Consider the following 20,053-nt stretch of genomic DNA (forward strand, 5'->3'; position numbering starts at 1 on the left):
TCAAAGACTTGAAAGGCTGCCATACAGAAGAGGGGCAGGATCTGTCCCTGATCATCCCATGCAAAAATGGGTTGAATTGTTTGCACGAGCTGTCCAGGCTGCCTTTCAAAAAAAAAAAAAAGAAGAAGCAAAAAATAAAATAAATTTTTTTGAGAGGTAGTCCAGCCAGTTCCTGGAGGTTGGGCTGTCTGCACACAGGGTCCCACCTCTCAGCTGAGCTACGTGCACAGAGACAGTTCTGGGCTGCCTCTCAAAAAAGGTTTTTCTAATTTGGTTTTTTTAAAAAAATTATTTGGAGAAAGTCTCACTGCGCATGCGTGAGTCCCCCTCTCAGCGGAAGGGCGGGCACATGCGCAGAAGCAGCCCATCCATGCTGGAAAGAGGGGAGGAAGGGTCTCCGGAGAGAGGAGCCTGGGGGTCTCGTGGGCTCCCAAAGGCATCATCTGGTGGGGGCCACTGGGGGAGAGACAGGGAGGGGGACTCCGAGGGGCCCCTGGGCCCGATCCACCACAGGGCTCGTCATGGTTTGTAGGAGCATGGGATCTGTAGTCAAAGAAGAACATGGAGTCGGTTAGGTTCAATGTGCAATGATGTGAAGACATGGGAATGTGGAAAAGCCGTGAGACTGTTTTTCCTACATTGCCACCTGGCTGGTAGAGCAAGAAGACCGAGAGAAAACTTCGAGAACGGAGGGGCTCCCCGGAGGAGGAAACACAAGCATGGCAGCCAACTGGGAGAGGAAACCGACGCCCCTGGAGCCACGGTGGGAACTCCGGGGGGGAGACTCGTCTTAAGGCCTCTTCCAAGTCAGTTGGTTTAACAGCCGAGACGAGTCAGGAAAAAGAAGGGGGGGAGGTTGTGGGGGGGGGATGTCGAAAAAGAGGGAGGGAGGGAGGGAGTGTGAACGTGAGTGTGAGAATGGCTCTCCTTCTGAGTTTGTTTTTTTAAAAAATGTATCTCTGCCACCCCTTCGAACACTTATATCCCCCCCCCTACCCGCCCCCGCCCGACTTTCCTGCTTTGTTTTCCGGCGGGAAATGCTCTGCAGGCCCTAAAAAGTGCATTTTGGTGGGGAGGGGGGGGGACAGGAATCAGGGAGGCTCTCTCGCAGCCCCCCCCCCAGGTTCGTCTCCCCTCTCCTGCTCCTGCCCCTCCCCCCCTTTGAGGCTCCGTTCCCCTCCCCCCCTCCCCCCACCCTCTTTGTTGCGGGGACCCTCCCCTCCCCCTCTTTCCCATTCAAGTCAACGGGAGGAGGAGGAGGAGGCGCTGCTCCCGGCGAGGCGGCGTCGAAGGGGAACCGGAGGTGGGAAGTCCGGCCCCGCCCTCTCCCTGCCCCGCTCCTCTAGGATCCCCGGGGAAGAAGAAGAGGCCGCTTTGCAGGCGAGGGGACGGGATTCCTCGCGAGTTTCCCTCCCGCCGGAGGACCGGCAAGGAGGTGAGCCATGGGGGGGGCATTGCAAGACCGGGGTTGGGGGGGGCGTGTTGGTATAAGTGTTCGGAGGGATTGCATATATATATATATATATATATATATATATATATATATATATATATATATATAAGAAAAAGAGCCGCCCCTATTCCCCCCCCCAGAGAGCGTGCAATCCGGATTGGGCCCCTCCTCCCGCCCGGTCTTCAATGCGGGAAGGCCTTGCAAGGGGGGCAATGGGGAAGCATCCATTTATTTTGGTCCCCGGCCTCCTCCTCCTCCTCTTCCTCCTCCTCACGGTGTGTGTGTGTGTGTGTGTTTGTGGGGGGGGGTAAATTTGGAGAGCGGGCAGAGGGTCTCGAGCCCCCCCCCCCAAGCAGGACACCAGGGCCCTTTGTGTGCATGTACCGGTGGGTCCTCCTCAGCGTTCCTGCGAGGAGACCCCCCTTCTTTCCCCAGATCCTTTTTTTGGGGGGGGAGGAAGCAGGGAGCGTCACCCCGGAGTCATTCTTCCCCCCCCCCCAATGTTTCCGCCCTCCAGGGACCCCCCCAACCTCACCCCACTCGGTGGGAAGCAGGGGGAGGGAGGGAGGGAGGGAGGGAAGGGGCTGCAAAGGGGGGGCAGGAAGGGGGAGGGTCTCAGGAATGGGGTAGAAGAGGGGGGGTCAGCTGGGGGCGATGGGGGCTCCCTCCCTCCACCACTGTATAGGCTGCAGCAGGAAGGAGGGAGGGGGCTGCAAAGGGGGTGGGACACAAGGGGGACCCAGAAAGGGGACTTTGGGGTGAAGCGGGGGTTCAGCTGGAGGTGACAGGGCTCCCTCCCTCCCTCCGCCCCCCCCACCAGATGCTTGGCCTGCCATCCTGAGCGTCCTCTGGATCCCCCCTCCCAGTCTATGGTGTTTGAAGGGGACTCTTCAGAAGCTCTGGATGGAGGAGAGGGGAGGGCCGACCAGATCCCCCCTCCCCGACCAGATCCCAGGCTGGGGATCCCCTGCAGGAAAGGAGGTTGGGTGGAGGGATTTCCTCCCTCCCTCTGTGTGTTTAGGTATGTGTTACTTGTGGGGAACTTCCTGGTGTCCTTGAGGGAAATGCCTTTTTTTAATCCAGAGAGGAAAGCAGAGCACAAAGAGGTCCAGGCAGGCCACAGGTTTTGGGGACAGAGGCGGGAAGGAGATCTCTCTCCCCCCCCCCCCGCGCCAGGCTTCCCGGGAAGAGAGTCCTCAGGAGCGCTTTCCCCCTTTCCTTCTCCTGCGACGGTGGAGCTGGCCCAAGGCTGCCCCGGCTGGCTCTTCTCGCGGGAGGCGGCCCAATTGGGGGGGGGATCAAACTCCCAACCTCCGGATCCGAGCAGCCACCGATCCTGAACCCCAGAGCTCTCCAGCCACTTACTCTCCCGTCAGCAGGAGGCCCTTCCTTGTGCCACTCGGATACGGAGGTCGGAGCATTTGGTCCCCATCGCCGGCAGTCCCAGGAGCCTTTGGGGAGGGGGCTGCTTCCCCCCAGGTCTCCTGTAGCCGCTCCCGAGTGACCGAGAGGCCACAGAGATGGGCTGGACCCGACCCGACCCGTTCTTCTTCTCTGCCCCTCGCAGAGGACATCTCCTTCACGTTGCTTTTTCTGTTCTTTCCGCTCGGTTTCATAGCCTCTAAAGTGACTTCCATTCATCCCCAGGGGGTGGCGAAGAGACCTTGGGTTTGCCAAAGGAAGGTCCCAGAAGCATGCACACGACCGGTGGGTTTCCTCGGCCAAGGGGGGCTTTGAGCCCAGACTGCAGGAGCCCCCCCCTTTGGGTATCTACCACACTGCCTCTCTGAACGTGTGCAGAATCTTCTTATTGTTTTAGCTCCCGATCCTGCTGAGCGCCACCCTGCCTTAACTGCTTTGGGTGAGACGCAGCCTGGCGTGGGGGCTCTCCCGAATGTCTCCTTCCTTCTTGTGGGATCCTGGAGGGTGAACAGAAGCAGCCTCTCCTGCGTGGGGGGTTCTTTTCGGGAGGAAAAGGCGGGAGAGAGCCTTTTTACCAATCTTATCTTCCTGACCTTTCATGTTTGCTGCCCCCATGGCTGCCGACCGGAGAGGAAGGTTAACAGCTGCTTCCGGACGCTGGACTGCCTGTGCGCATGTGCCTGCCTCTCAGCTGAGAGGGGGAGTCACGCATGCGCAGCGAGATGTTCTCCAATGAAATACAGTGGGGTCTTGACTTAAGAACGGCTTGAGTTAAGAACATTTTGACTTAAGAACCGCTCTCATAGGAAAATATTGACTTGACTGTGGCCAGAGCAATTGACCGCTGTCGAGCCACCACCTCCTCTTTGGACCCTTGCCCAGCCTGGCAAATCAAAGCAGCCAGGCCTTTAACAACAGAATGGGCCACAGTAATAATTAATGGGTCTCTCCTTGAGGGCAGGTTTCCATCTGCCCTGAAGGACGCGCTCATTAGGCCCATTAGGAAGAAACCTAGTTTGGCGGCGGATGAAATTGGCAATTATAGACCCGCCACCAACATTTCTTTCTTAAGCAAGGTGGTCAAGAGGGTGGTGGCCGATCAGCTCCAAGCACTCCTGGATGAAACAGATGCCCTGGATCCATTTCAGTCGGGCTTCAGGCCGTGCCATGGTACAGAAACGGCATTGGTCGCCCTGTGCGATGACCTACTGAGGGAGGCCGACAGGGGCAAAGTGTCTCTGTTGGTTCTCCTTGACATCTCAGTGGCCTTCGGATACCATTGACCACAGTATCCTCCTGGGGAGTCTCTCCGAGATGGGAATAGATGGCCTGGCATTGGCCTGGCTCTGTTCCTTTTTGGAGGACCGTCCCCAGAGAGTGCAGCTTGGGGAGAGCATCTCGGCCCCGTGGAGCCTAAATTGTGGGGTTCCACAGGGGTCGATTATCTCCCCAATGCTATTTAACATCTATATGAGGCCGCTGGGTGGGGTCATCAGGGGGTGTGGAGCCTTGTGTCATGAGTATGCGGATGACACCCAGCTCTACATCTCTTTTTTGCCAACCGCAGGAGATGCTGTTCTGTGCCTTCAGCGCTGCCTGGAGGCCGTACTGCAGTGGATGCAGGAGAACGGGCTGAAGCTGAACCCGGACAAGACAGAGGTACTGAGGGTGGGCCCTCCCCTCCCCTCCCCTCCCCTCCCCTCCCCTCCCCTCCCCTCCCCTCCCCTCCCCTCCCTCAGTTGGGGATTTGGGAAACTCCCTCTCTTTTGGGGGGGTGACTCTGCCCGCCAAGGATGGGGTCCGCAGTTTGGGGATCCAACTGGACCCGGCGCTCACCATGGAATCCCAGGTGGCGTCTGTGGTCCGATCTGCCTTTTTCCACCTTAGGCGGATAGCCCAACTGCGTCCCTATCTTGACGTGGGGGCCCTCACTACCTTGGTGCATGTGCTCGTAATCTCAAGATTGGACCACTGTAATGCGCTCTATGTGGGGCTTCCTTTGAGGCTGCTGCGGAAACTACAGGTGGTGCAGAATGCGGGGGCGAGATTACAGTGGGGTCTCTACTTAAGAACGTCTCTACTTAAGAACAATCCAACTTAAGAACAGCTCCATTTGCTAAATTTTGCTTCTACTTGAGAACAGAAATCCAAGATAAGAACAGGAAAAAAAACCTTTCCTGCTCTCTTTTTAACCTTAGGTCATCTTAGGTTAAAAAAAAATTCTCCCCCTAGTGGTAGAGTATGTATTAATGCACCTCTACATAACAAAAAAACAGCCAGAACGGATTAATTGGCTTTCAGTCCATTCCTATGGGAAATTTTGCTTCAACTTAAGAACGTTTCAACTTAAGAACACCATTCCAAAATGGATTAAGTTCTTAAGTAGAGACCCCACTGTACTCAGTGGAGTGAGAGAATTCCAACATATCTCGCCCACTCTGGCTGCATTGCATTGGCTGCCCATCCAATTCCACATCAACTTCAAAATGTTGACGCTTACTTATAAAGCCCTAAACGGTTTAGGACCTCGATACTTGGCAGAACGCCTACTCCCACCAAGATCTACCCGTGTCACTCGTGTGAGCCAGGAGGTGAGGCTGAGGAGCCTAACGCTGAGGGAGGCCCAGAAGGAGAAGACAAGAAATTGGGCCTTCTCAGAGGTGGCTCCTCGCCTCTGGAACGATCTACCTCCTGAGATTCGCGGGGCTCCCTCGCTGGGTATCTTTAAGAATCAACTAAAGACATGGATGTTTCGGCAGGCCTTTCCACCAGACAATTTCTGATATCCCTCTTCTTTTCCTCTCCACTGGGTTTCTCTCTCTGTAAGGTTTTTATTATTTATGCTGTTTTATATATGTATACTTTTATTATTTGCTGATTGTTAGGCGCCTAGAGTGGTCCTGAGTTGGCTAGATAGGCGGGAAATAAAATAAAATAAATAAATAATAATAAATAAACCTGGGCGGGTCGTGTGGGCGAGTGGAGGGAGAGACGCTCCCCGTCAGGTCAGGAGGGGCCCAATCATGCCGGGCTGGCTCAGGGGACCCTGGCCCCTTTTGGATTTGGCACAGAGGCTGATGTTGCAGAAACCCCATGTCTGGAACAAGGGGGAATTGGAAAACACGGAGAAGCCTTCAAGAAGGAAGAGGAGGAGAAAGCGGGGCGGGAGCAGCAATGTGCCTTTTCTGGCCAGTTTTCCAGATCTGCTCCTTTTAGCTTTGAGATGGATTTCCTGGCCCGTTTGGCCTTCCTGGCAGGCAGAGCAGGAGGGAAGCCTGTGTGTGCGCGTGCGTGAGTAGGGCTGGTTCAAGAAAGGGGGAAGGGCTGGGGGCTCCTCCCCCTCCAGAAAGGCCTCCCCCAAGCTTTCTCTTTCCTCTGCCCCACCCCCCAGCCTTCCCTCCCCAGGGATCGATCCTGGACTTGGTTCCCGGTCCCGCAGGGAATGTTTAAAACTGAGGGGGGGCCCTGGAGGGCCTCTCTACCAAAAGGGCTCCGCCCCTCCCTCTTGGCCAGCCTTCCTCCCATTTGCCAGAGGGGGAAGGCTATTTTTTTCCTGCCGGGGAGGGCTGCCATGAAATGATGCTGTTGGTGGAGGGGAAACCAGGAGGCTCTCGCAAGGACCACATGGGTTTCCTGTCTCCCGTTTCTGCCCCCATGAGGCTCCGCCCCTTCCACTCCCCCCACCAGCTTTTTTGTGGGGCCTCCCTCCCCCCACCCCTCCTTACAGATCAAAGGGGGAAGAAGAAGAGGAGCTGATCCCTGGGCTGCTGCATTGTCGAAGGGAGATTCCTTGCTCTGCAATGCAGGAAGGCTTTGCAAGAGGGGAGAAGTGTATTTTTTTTTCTTGAGCCACCTCCTCTTCTTCAGGTGGAAGGGGCAAATTTGGAGGGCAGGGGAATCTGGGAGGGGACCTGATCCTACCCTTCCCCACCAGCAAGACCAACAGGCTCTTTCTCTGGGTGTGTTGGTGGCTCCGTGTAATCCAGATTGGGCCCCTCCTCCCTCCCGGTCTTCAATGTGGGAAGGCCTTGCAAGGGGGAATGGGGAAGCATCTATTTTTGTCCCCGGCCTCCTCCTCCTCTTCCTCCTCTCGGAGGGGGGCCTAAATTTGGAGGGTGGGCAGAGGGTCTTGATCCCCCCAGCAAGACACCAGGGCCCTTTCTGTGCATGTGTTGGTGGCTCTTCCTCAGCTTTCCTGCAAGGAGACCCCCTTCTTTCCCCAGATCCTGCATGCACACTTTTTTGGGGGGGGGAATTGTCGCTCGGAGCTCTATCTCCCCCCAATTTCTCCTTCCTCCAGGCAATCTCTCCCCCAAACACCACCCCAGGTGGGAAGCGAGCTACAGTGGCGCCTTACTAAACAGTTATCCTGCATGACAGTTTTTCACTAGACATTGACTTTTTGCGATTGCTATAGCAATTCGCAAATCAGTGATTCCTAAGGGGGAATTTCACTGGACAGTGTTTGGTCCCTGCTTCGCAAACCGATTTTCACTAGACAATGATTTTGACAGCTCCCTCCACACTCAAAATGGGTGTTTTCTGGATCTAAGCTTCGCAAGACAGCTATTTAATCGGTGGTTCACAAAGTGGCTTTCCTATGGCCGATCTTTGCTAGACAACGACAATTCTTCCACGTTGGAACACATTAAACAGGTTTCAATGCATTCCAATGGGGAAATGGTTTTCGCTAGACAATGATTTCGCTATACAGCGATTTCAGTGGAACGGATTATCATTGTCTAACGAGGCACCACTGTATAGGCTGCAGCAGGAAGGAGGGAGGGGGCTGCAAAGGGGGTGGGACACAAGGGGACCCAGAAATGGGACTTTGGGGTGAAGCGGGGGTTCAGCTGGAGGTGACAGGGCTCCCTCCCTCCCTCCGCCCCCCAGATGCCTGGCCTGCCATCCTGAGCCTCTTCTGGATCCCCCTCCCCCTCCCAGTCTATGGTGTTTGAAGGGGACTCTTCAGAAGGACTTGGTTCAGTGGCTCTGAATGGAGGTGAGGGAAGGACTGACCATATCCCAGGCTGGGGATCCACTGCAAGAATTGGGGTGGGGGTGAGTGAAGGGATTTCCTCCCTGTGTGTGTGTGTGTTTTTTAGTGGGACTTCCTGGAAGCATTGCAGAAAAAGCCTTAGTTTTATCCAGAGAGAAAAGCAGGGCAGAAACTGCGAACAAAGAGATTATATCACACAAAAAAGGAAGGAAGACCACGTATTGACATCAGCAAGACTCGCAATCAGAGAAAAGGGAGGAAGTTACCCAAGCTCTTGAGGAAACCCTTCCAGGTCCAGCTGGTGCAAATGCACCAGAATGATGGGAACATTTCAAGAATGCTGTTTATAACAGCACCTCGTCCACATATGATGGCAGACTGGCTCAAAACCCATTTGGAGAAGTTGATGTCAGCCGTCAAGGGAAAGAGGAGAGCTCTAGCAGCATACAAAGCCTGCCTAGTGAGTACAACATGCAGACTCTTTGACCTCTTCGTACCAAAGTCAAACAGGCTACCAGGAGATGTTCCAACGATTATTGGCTTCAGCTGTGCTCTGAGATATAGATAGCAGCGGACATAGGTGGCATTATTATAATAAGAAAGCTGTCAGGATCACGACTAACCATTACCTTACCAAGGTGAAGGCCGCTCGAACTTTTCCATGTTCGTGATCTATCCAGAATTGGTCTAGGTGATGAACCTCCTACTAATATCTCACCTGACCAATTTGCAGCATTTTAAAAATCAAAAGTGGAGACCATCCGCCGGGATCTCTCTCCTTTTTTAAATACGGTGGATCAGAGATGTCCAGCGCTCCACCTCGCCCGGTAAGTCTTGAATTTTTTCAGCCTGTGACCCCAGATATGGTGGACAAAGCACTTGATCACTGCCGGAAAACCACCTCCTCTCTCGACCCTTGCCTGGCCTGGCTAATCAAAGTAGCCAGGCCAGTAACAACGGAATGGGCTACTGTGATAATTAACGGGTATCTCCAGGAGGTCAACATTCCTCTTGCCCTCAAGGAGAAACTCATTAGGCCCATTAGAAAGAAACCAAATTTGGCGGCGGATGATATTGGCAATTCTAGGCCTGTCACCAATGTTTCTTTCTTTAGTAAAGTGGTCAAGAGGGTGGTGGCTGATCAGCTTCAGGCTCTTTTGGATGAAACTGATGCCCTGGATCCATTCCAGTTGGGCTTCTGGCCGCGCCACAGCACAGAAACGGCACTGGTCGCACTGTTGGATGACCTGTTGAGGGAGGCTGACAGGGGCAAAATGTCTGTTGGTCGTCCTCGATATCTCATCCACCTTTGATACCGTTGACCACGGTATCCTCCTGGGGAGGCTCTCCGAGTTGGGAGTCGGTGGTCTGGTGCTTGCCTGGCTCTGATCCTACTTGGAGGACTGTCTTCAGAGAGTTCAGCTTGGGGGGAGTGTCTCGGCCCCGTGGAGTCTCAATTGTGGGGTTCTGCAGGGCTCGATCATCTACCGAATGCTGTTTAACATCTATATGAGGCTGCTGGGTGGGGTCATCAGGAGGTGTGGAGCCTCGTGCCATCAGTATGCTGATGAAACGCAGCTCTACATCTCCTTTTCACCTACTTCAGTGGATGCTGTTCTGTCCCTTCAGCATTGCTTGGAGGCTGTGCTGCAATGGATGCAGAAGAATGGGTTGAGGCTGAACCCAGACAAAACGGAGGCCCTGAGGGTGGGTGGCCCCTCCATTGATGACTTGGGAAACTCCCTCTTTTGGGGGGAATGACTCAGCGCGAAGAGTGAGGTTTACAGCTTGGGAGTACACCTGGGCCTGGCACTCACCATGGAAACCCAGGTGACGTAAGTGGTCCATTCCACCAATTACCATCTGTGGCGAATTGCCCAGCTGCGTCCCTATCTTGATGTGGGGGCCCTCACCACTCTGGTCCATGCGCTTGTAATCTCAAGATTAGACCACTGTAATGCACTCTACGTGGGGCTACCTTTGAGATTGATGCGGAAACTTCAAATGTGCAGAATGTGGCAGCCAGATTACTTAGTGGAATGAGAAAATTCCAGCATATTTCTCCTATTCCGGCTGCCCATTTGTTTCCGCATTGACTTCAAAGTGTTAATCATGACATACAAAGCCCTAAATGGTTTAGGACCTTGATACTTGCCAGAATGCCTTCCACCTAGATCTACACGTGGCATCTCTCTTCTCAGTGTTGCAGGAAAGCAGCTTGCCCCGTGTTGTGCTGAAGAGACTCCCAAGTGCTTGCAGACAGAGTCTATCCAGAATCACAGTGTGCGGGAGACTTGCAGGAGAAATGTAGGGAACAACAGCAGCCACTCTTTGTGGCCTTCGTAGATCTTACAAAGGTTTTTGATTTGGTTAGCAGGGATGGCCTTTTTAAAATACTCCCCAAGATAGGATATCCACCTTGACTCCTTAACATTGTCAGGTCCTTTCATGAGTAAATGAAGGGCACCATAGTTTTTAATGGCTCAAAATCAGATCCCTTTGACATCCGAAGCAGAGTGAAACAGGGCTGTGTCCTTGCACCAAACTTGTTTGAGATCTTTTTTGCTGTCATGCTGAAGTACACCAGACAGAAAGCTCTTTAATCTCTCTAGATTGAGAGCAAAGACCAAAGTCCAACAGAAATGCATGCAGGACTTTCTCTTCGCCAAAGATGCAGGCATTATTGCCCACTCTGCTGAAGCCCTCCAACAACAACTCATGAAACAATCAGCCTGCAAAAAAGACTAGTTGTAGGCCAGGGTGTGGACTCCCCTCCCTCCATTACTATGACAGAAGAATTGGAGGTTGTTCATGACTTTGTGTACCTTGGCTAAATGATCTCTGACACTCTCTCCCTAGATGTCGAGCTGGATAAACGCATTGGCAAAGCAGCTACCAAGTTCTCTAGATTCACAAAGAGAGTATGGCTTAATAAAAAAAACCGAATGCAGGCCTATAGAGCCTGTGTCCTCAGCACTCTCCTGTGCTGTCCTTGACACATTTTTGGTATCAGCTGGCAGGACAAATTTCCAAATAGAGCAGACCTAGAATGAGCTGGAATTTTTAGCATGTATACATTATTGAAACAGTGATGTCTACGTTGGCTTGGGCATGTTGTGAGCATGGTTGATGGTCAGATTCCAAAAGATCTCCTGTATGGAGAATTAGTGCAAGGAAATCACCCCAGAGGGAGACTGCAGCTGCCACACAAAGATATCTGCAAGTGGGATCTGAAGGCCTTAGGAATTGACCTCTACAGATGGGAAACCTAAGCCTTCAGCCTGGAGGCAGGTGGGGCATCATGGCCTCTTCCAATTTGAAGAGACCCTTGTCCAGCAGGCCGAGGCAAATAGGCTTTCCCAAGGTGCAGGACTTTGCTGTTCTCCTTTTAAAATTTGATTCTGTTGTTTTCATCCCAGGTCTCCTATTGATCTCATTTTGAGATCATTTTGAGATCAGCCTATTGAGATCATTTTGATTTTTTTCCCTGTCTTCCAGGATATTGGCTAGGCCTCCCAGTTTTGTGATATCCACAGATTTGATTAGCGTTCCTTGCATCCCCAATCCACATCATTAATAAAATGTTGAAAAGCGCTGGGACCAACACTCAGCCTTGGGGTACCCCACTTATTATCTCCTCCCATTTGAAGAAGGACCCGTTAATCATCACCCTCTGAGTACGATCCTGGAGCAAATTTTGTATCCACGTGACAGTTGTTCTATCCAGCCCACACTTAGTTAGCTTGCTAATCAGGCGATCATGGGGAACTTTCTCAAAAGCTTTGCTGATGTCAAGATATACAGTGGTGCCTCGCTTGACGAGGATAATTCATTCCGTTGAAATTGCTGTTAAGCAAAATCCTCGTCAAGCGAAATGAAAAAGCCCATTGAAATGCATTGAAAACCAGTTCAATGCATTCCAATGGGCTAAATGCCTCAGCGTCCAGTGAAGATCCTCCATGGGGTGGCCATTTTTGGTGCCTTTAAAGTGAGGAAACCGTCCTAAAGCACAGCGGGGAGCCATTTTGCACAGCAGGTGGCCATTTTAGAGCTGCCGATCAGCTGTTTGAAAATCATTGTCTAGCAAAAAATTGGTTCACGAAGCAGGGAACCGATCATCGTCAAGCAAAATTTCCCTATCTAAACATCGTTTTGCAGTCACTACTGCGATTGCAAAAACCTCACCGTAAAGCGGATTCGTTGTTTAACGAGTTAATTGTTAAGCGAGGCACCGCTATACTACATCTACAGTATTCCCTCTTTCTGTTAAGGAGGTGAAAAAGTGAGATCAGGTTAATCCGGCAGGATTTGTTCTTGACAAATCCACATGAGCTTCTATTTATTAATACATAGTTTTCAATCTGCTTGCACAATGTGTTTGAGAATTTTCCCTGGGATTGATGTTAGGCTGATTGGTGTATGTGAGGAAATGGATTTTGTAGTATTTCTTTTTCAGAGTTTCCAGAGGTGATGTATTTCTGCCTGAGAATCAGCTTTGTGTCATCTGCCCAAAGTCCTCTTTAAGGTTGTAGTCTGAGAAACACTGGATTCCATCTTAATATTGGGTCTCTTCCCCTCAGGCTTCTTTTCTCAAAGCTAAACATGCTGAATTCTTCCAGTCTTTCTCTGTTGGCTTTCAGTTCTTACTGCATTGTTTTCAATCTGCTTTCAGAATGTCTGTTTTGTAATTGATTAAAGAATTTTTCCTGACATGGATGTCAGGCTGACTGGTTTGCAGATCCCTGTTTTCCCTTCCTGAAAGTAGGGACAATGTCAGCTCTCGTCCAGCTGTCTGGCTCTTCGCCCAGATCCCATGATGGCAAGAGAGTATGAGTACAGTGGTTGGGCCATTTCTTCAGCCAGTTCTTTCAATATTCATAGATACAGTTCATGTGGCCCTGGGGATTTAAACTCATCCTGACAAGTAAAGTATTTCATTTACATTGCAATCATCTTTCATTTTCTCTTTCCATCAGGTGATGAACATGACAACAGGAATTTTATGGAGCCAGCCATTTTTCAGTGGGGGAAAAACAACTATGAAGGATGAATTTTTTTCACACACTTAAAAGGCAGAAAAAGTGTGGAAAGAGCTTCAGTCAGAGCAGTAACCTCAGCTCCCATCAAAGAACTCACACTGGGGAAAAACCTTATAAATGCATGGAATGTGGGAAGTGTTTCAATCAGAATAGTAACCTGATTTCCCATCAAAAGAACTCACATGGGAAGAGATTCAGTCAGAAGATGAACCAGCATTCATATCAAAGAACTCACACTAGTGAGAAACCATATAAATGCATGGAATGTGGGAAGTGCTTCAGTAAGAGCAGTCATCTGAGGTCACATCAAAGAACTCACACTGGGGAAAAACCATATAAATGCATGGAATGTGGGAAGTGCTTCAGTAAGAGCAGTCATCTGAGGTCACATCAAAGAACTCACACTGGGGAAAAACCATATAAATGCATGGAATGTGGGAAGTGCTTCAGTCAGAGCAGTCATCTGAGGTCACATCAAAGAACTCACACTGGGGAAAAACCATATAAATGCATGGAATGTGGAAAGAGCTTTAGTCTCAGTGGGGGCCTTAGGTTACATCAAAGGACCCACAGTGGGGAGAAACCACATAAATGCTTGGTATGTGGAAAGAGCTTTAGTCACATTGGTGGCCTTAGGTTACATCAAAAGACCCACACTGGGGAAAAACCATATAAATGCATGGAATGTGGAAAGAGCTTCAGTCACAGCAGTTACCTGAGTTCCCATCAAAGAACTCATGCTGGGGATAAACCATATAAATGCATAGAATGTGGAAAGAGCTTCAGTCACAGCAGTTCACTGAGTTCCCATCAAAGAACTCATGCTGGGAAAAAACCATATAAATGCATGGAATGTGGAAAGAGCTTTAGTCGGAAGGCAAACTTGCATTTACATCAAAGAATTCACACCGGTGAAAAACCATATAAATGCATGGAATGTGGAAAGAGCTTCCATCAGAGCAGTACCCTACATTCCCATCAAAGAACTCACACTGGGGAGAAACTGCATAAATGCATGGAATGTGGGAAATGTTTCAGTCAGAGTGGTGGGCTGCGTTCACATCAAAGAACTCACACTGGGGAAAAACCATATAAATGTATGGAATGTGGAAAGAGCTTCAATTCGAGTAGTTACCTTAGGTTACATGAAAGAACTCACACTGGGGAAAAACCATATAAATGCATGCAATGTGGAAAGAGCTTTTGTGAGAATGGTCAACTTAGGGTACATCAAAGGACCCACACCGGTGAGAAACCATATAAATGTATGGAATGTGGAAAGAGCTTCAGTCGGAAGGCGAGTCTTCATTTGCATCAAAGAATTCACACTGGGGAAAAGGCATATAAATGCATGGAATGTGGGAAATGCTTCAGTCAGAGTGGTGTGCTGAGTTCACATCAAAGAACTCACACTGGGGAGAAACCCTTTAAATGTATGGAATGTGGAAAGAGCTTCAGTCGGAAGAGTCACCTTCGGTTACATGAAAGAATTCACACTGGGGAAAAACCATATAAATGCATGGCATGTGGAAAGAGCTTCCGTCAGAGCAGTCTGCTGAATTTACATTTAAGAACTCACACTGGTGAGAAACCATATAAATGCATGGAATGTGGAAAGAGCTTCTGTCAGGGCGGTAGCCTCAGTTCCCATCACAGAACTCACACAGGAGGGAAACCGTATAAATGCATGGTTTGAGGAAAGAGTTTCAGTCAGGAATATTCCCTGAGTTTCTATCAAAGAACTCACACTGGGGAGAAATCGTAGAAATGCATGGAATGTGGAAAGAGTTTCAGTCAGAAATCTAACCTGAATTCACATTAAAAAAATGCTCACACTGGGGACAAACCATATAAATGCATGGAATGTGGAATGAGCTTCACTAACAGCAGTCAACTGAGTTCACAACAAAGAATTCACACAGGGGAGATGTGACTGTGAGAGTGGGTTCCAGGCTAGACCCTGCAACAAAGACATTCAGTGGTACCTTAGCTTCAGAAATTAATCCGTATTGGGACTGCGTTATTAAGTTGAAATGTTCTTAAGTCGAAGCACCATTTCCCACAGGAATGCATTGAAAACCATTTAATCCGTATCTTTTTTTCATTCTTAAGTCGAGGCGCTGTTCTTAAGTCGAAGCATTAGTTCCCATAGGAACTAATGCAAACCTGGTTAATCTGTATCTACCACTAGCGGGCAATTTTTCTTCTTCTTTTGACCTAAGGTGAATTTAGGTCAAAAAAGGGGCAGGAAAGGTGTTTTTTTTTTCCTTTCTTTTTTTGGTTCTTAAGTCGAGGCTCCGTTCTGAATTTGAAGCAACTTTTTGCGAACAAAGCCATTCTTAACTTGAATCGTTCGTATGTAGGGACATTCTTAAGTTGAGGTACCACTGTATGAAGGAAATGGAGATTGACAATTGCATTTTGCGAATGGAGCTGTGCACTAGTAGGGCCATAGAAAAAGCTGAACTAAGGAGAATGAGAAAAAGGAGTACATAGGTTTATTAAGGAAATGAATCACTGAGAGGCCTGAGAACAGGATCTACAAACAAATATCTGGACATGGAGATAAGAATCTGTTTCGGTCCAGGAATCCTAAGGGAAAACCCGGGAGCTGGAACAATGATTCGTTTTTTACTAAGAGGACTTGCAGTCATCATGTTTTCTTCCTACTATAAAAATAATGGATTTTCCTATGATGGGTGTGTTCCTGAAACAGCCTCGCAATGAACACCCGCACTTTGTGTCTGTGGTCGCACACCAGGAGACAGCAAAGCACACACACCTTCCATCAACGGCAGGACTTCAGGGTCAGTGTGAGTATCAGATGAATGGAGTGTGTTTGAGGCCCTTTATTATCTGGTATACCATTATATGCGTTGGAAAATAAATGTTGCGCAAATGGTGGAAAAACTAAAAATGGTTGCTCAATCTGTTTTTACAGCCTCTTTGGAGTGCAGATCTCTGTTAAAGTAAAGGCCCATACCCTATGTGGTAACTTAAATTGGTGTCAGAAGTGCGATGGAAGAGAGACACTAGGTACCAGGGTGCTGGTCTGTGAGAAGACATTGAAATAAATTGGACGGATGCCTCCAAAGTGACTAACAATCATTACAAAATTTTGGATGTAAGTGAATAAAAGGGTTATGTGTCAAAACAATTAAAATGTATTGTATAAGGTACAGTGGTGCTTCGCATAACGATGTTAATTGGTTCAAAAAAACACATCGCTACGGGGAAAACATCATTATGCGAAACACGTTTCCCATAGAGATGCAATGAAAACCGGTTAATCCGTTCCAATAGGAACGGATTACCATCCATAAGCGAAAAAACCAATTGGAAACATCGTTATACGATACAATGTTTCTCCCATTGGAATGCATTGAAGCCTTTTCAATGCTTTTCAATGGTTTAGCGTAGTCAATTTTTGCAAATTTAAGTGTGTCATAAAAGGGTTACAATGGTTTTAAATGCTTGGAATAGTTTCTGCACCTTCTAAAACGGGTGCGAACTTAATTTGGCTTTGATCCGACTTTTCATTAATTTTTGCTGAATTTTTTTCTCCCCCACCAACTTTTGACAGCTGTCAAAAGTTGACAGCTCCATTATTTCCTATGGGGGAGAAAACAATTCACAAAAAATTAACGAAAAGTCAGCAACTGTTTTAAATGTTTGGGTTTATTGGAGCAGCATCAAAGTCGTGTGCAAACTAAGTTTGGCTTTGTTCTGAGTCTTTGTGAATTTTTTGTGAATTTTTTTCTCCCTCATAGGAAACAATGGATCTGTCAAAATTTGGGCTCCATTGTTTCCTATTGGGGGGAAAAATTTACCAAAAATTAACGAAGACTCAGAACAAAGCCAAACTTAGTATGCACACTATTTAGAAGCTGCTCCAATGAACCCAAGCATTTAGAACAATTGCTGACTTTTTGTTAATTTTTTTGTGAATTTTTTCCTCCCCCATAGGAAGCAATGGACCTGTCAAATTTTGGCAGCTGCATTATTTCCTATGGGGGAGAAAAAAATTCAGCAAAAATTAACGAAAAGTCAGCTCAAAGCCAAATTAAGTTTGCACCCATTTTAGAAGGTGCTCTAGTGAATCCAAGCATTTAGAACCGTTTTTGACCATTTTAAGACTCTTTTTAAAATGAAAAAACGAACATCGCTAAGCGAAGCAGGGGACCTAAAAACGCATTCGCTATGCGAAGCATGGTCCCAAACTTTGCTGAGTGGAAATCAACCATAGGAAACATCGTTAAACGGTGCATATTATTTTCTAAAAAACCCATCGTTTTGTGAATTCATCGCTAAATGAGGCACTCGTTAAGCGAGGCACCACTGTACTTGTACCAGACAGATAGAAGTGTGAAATTACTAGAAAAACATTTAAAAAGTAAGGAAGTTGAGGCCAGAAAGGTTGGGAACAGAGGCTAAGGACTGATTGTTTAAGCTAAAAGGAAAAACAATAACTAATACTAAGGAGCCTCTAGGATAAGTTATAAAAAAAGGGAGGGGGGAGAGAGAGAGAGAGGCCTGCTGAAAAACTTGTTGGGAGGACAGGAAGCAGATGTAATGGCTGTAATAAGAGTTTTACTGTTTTTTAAAGAACAGGAAGTGAAAGAGACCTCATATATTGTTATACATAGTGATTAGTGTTTAAAGGGATAATTGAAAATGTAAATATTGGTTAGAAGAGTTACCAAAAGGCCTCATGGCAATGAGGAGTAGTCCCACAGGGAAAAGGAGTTACTCCTTTTCCCTGTGGAAAATGAAAAATAGAAACCAAATTAACCTTTGTAAACCAGCAATGGCGTAACTTATTAATTTCTTTTTTAAAAAAGAATTCTGGACGTGTCCACCAACATTAAAGACTTTTTTAAAAATTGATGTTAAATGTTTGCGTTTCTATGAACCCATTTCTATTTTCCATCTGGATCAAATGCACATCTCGATATATATCGTACGAGGCATGCTCTTTTGTTTCCAAGTATAAATAGCCTGTCTGTATACCTATTAGAATCATACTTTGTCTTGTACTTTATGCAATCTTCCAATTTGTTCATGTACAAGTTATATCTATATATTTTCTCTCTCTCTCTCTCTCTCTCGCTCTCTCTTTCAGTAGTACCAGCCAATGTTCCTCTGTTACTTCCTTGTATTCCTTGTTTGTCTTGTGTTGTGCTGGCTCTCTTATGGGAAATTTTGGATATATTGGTGCCCATCAAATGCTGATGTCCTTGGGAGACTGGATATTCATTGGGACAAAATTGTTTTCCTTTATTCTCTTTATAGTATGCTTGTGGTTGAATAGATGACTTACTGATGTTTGTAAGAACAGACCTAATAACTAGTTAGAGAAATATATTAATATCCTGTATGGTAGGGCAACAAGCAATGAACTGCTAGACCGTATGGAAATGGTACTATTTGGGAATCATGTAAAAACATTTGTGAAACAAGCAGGGTTGCAACCACGGATTAGGGTGTCAATAGGTTTAGAATGGTCTAAATGTGGGGTTTGCCAAATACACAAATTAACAATGTTTGTGGAACTATATGCCTTGGAACCTGGAGGGAAGGGGAGAGTAAAAACAGGTATTTGTCAAATACAACGAATGCCCACTGAAAGGAATGGGATAGTTTGGATGCCTTAAACTATGTCCTATGTGGAGCAAATATGGAAAAGTCAAATACTACAGTGGATATAGGTAAATGTTAAGAGTGGGAACAAGGATTAGTATGTCCAGACAAAATAAGACAAATCAAACTATGTGCATTTCAGGCTAAAGTTGTTATTTATTACAGAAAATGACGATTAAAAAGTTATTGTAGATACAGGTGTTGCATGTTTGTGTTTAGCTACAGTACAACCTGTCTATTGGTCTGATGGAACAATTACAAATAGAAGATAGCAATGTAAATGTAATATTACTTATGCATAGCATAAAAATTCAATGGCATAATAATGAATTACAAAGGATGGCAAATGAAGAGAACTCTTTGACTGAACATTGATATATTTTATGGTTATTTCCCGAAAGCAACTGCATTTTACATTTGATTATACATTCTATTGTTGTGATTATTGTGTTTGCTTGAAAAATTGTGAAAAGTGCAGAATGCAGTTACAAAACTACAGGTGAAAGCTATTGTGGCTTATGTGATATCAGATTTGGTTCTGATACCAAGGGGGTGTGTGTATGTGACTGTGAGAGTGGGTTCCAGGCTAGACCCTGCAACAAGGACGTATAAAGGAAATGAAGAATAACAATTGCATTTTGGGAATGGAGATGTGCACTAGTAGGGCCATAGAAAAAGCTGAACTCAGCAGAATGAGAAAAAGGAGTACATAGGTTTATTAAGGAAATGAATCATTGAGAGGCCTGAGAACAGGATCTACAAACAAATATCTGGACATGGAGATAAGAATCTGTTTCGGTCCAGGAATCCTAAGGGAAAACCCGGGAGCTGGAACAATGATTCGTTTTTTACTAAGAGGACTTGCAGTCATCATGTTTTCTTCCTACTATAAAAATAATGGATTTTCCTATGATGGGTGTGTTCCTGAAACAGCTTCGCAATGGACACCCGCTCTTTGTGTCTACGGTTGCTCACCGGGAGACAGCAAAGCACACACACACCTTCCATCAACGGCAGGACTTCAGGGTCAGTGTGAGTATCAGAGGAATGGAGTGTGTCTGAGGCCTCTTGATATCTGGTATACCATTGTATGTGTCGGAAAATAAATGTTACGTGAATGGTGGGAAAACTAAAAATGGTTGTTCAGTCTGTTTTTACAGCCTCTTGGGAGTGCAGATCTCTCTCTCCGTTAAAGTAAAGGACCATAGCCTACGTGGCAACAGAGAAACCACATGAATGCGTGGAATGTGGAAAGAGCTTCAGTAGAAGCAGTCAAGTGTCCATCAAAGAAATCTCACGGGGGAGTGTCATGGGTTGGTTTATGTGGATGAAATCTTGTACTGAAGATGGGGTATGTAGTAGTGAACAATGTAAAAAGGATTCCATATTGGTTCTCTGTAGAAATGATTTCTGTATGCTGTCAATGTAATTCCAGAGGGATGTGGGAATGTTTTTTTGTAGGCTTGAGGAGAACATTCCTAGATAATAAGACTGGGCATT

At 47.4% G+C, this 20,053-nt stretch overlaps 1 protein-coding gene across 1 annotated transcript; it reads left to right on the forward strand.

Moving 5' to 3' along the window:
- The first annotated feature begins 1,252 nt into the window (after positions 1-1,252).
- On the forward strand, positions 1,253-19,689 carry LOC144585066 (uncharacterized). Its single transcript, XM_078382528.1, has 2 exons — positions 1,253-1,435; positions 12,851-19,689. Exon 2 carries the CDS (start codon positions 12,921-12,923, stop codon positions 14,607-14,609), a length of 1,689 nt encoding a protein of 562 aa, XP_078238654.1. The 5' UTR covers positions 1,253-1,435; positions 12,851-12,920; the 3' UTR covers positions 14,610-19,689.
- The last annotated feature ends 364 nt before the right edge of the window (positions 19,690-20,053 follow it).

The sequence above is a fragment of the Pogona vitticeps genome, chromosome Z (assembly GCF_051106095.1).
Source record: "Pogona vitticeps strain Pit_001003342236 chromosome Z, PviZW2.1, whole genome shotgun sequence".
NCBI classification, from domain to species: Eukaryota; Metazoa; Chordata; class Lepidosauria; order Squamata; family Agamidae; genus Pogona; species Pogona vitticeps.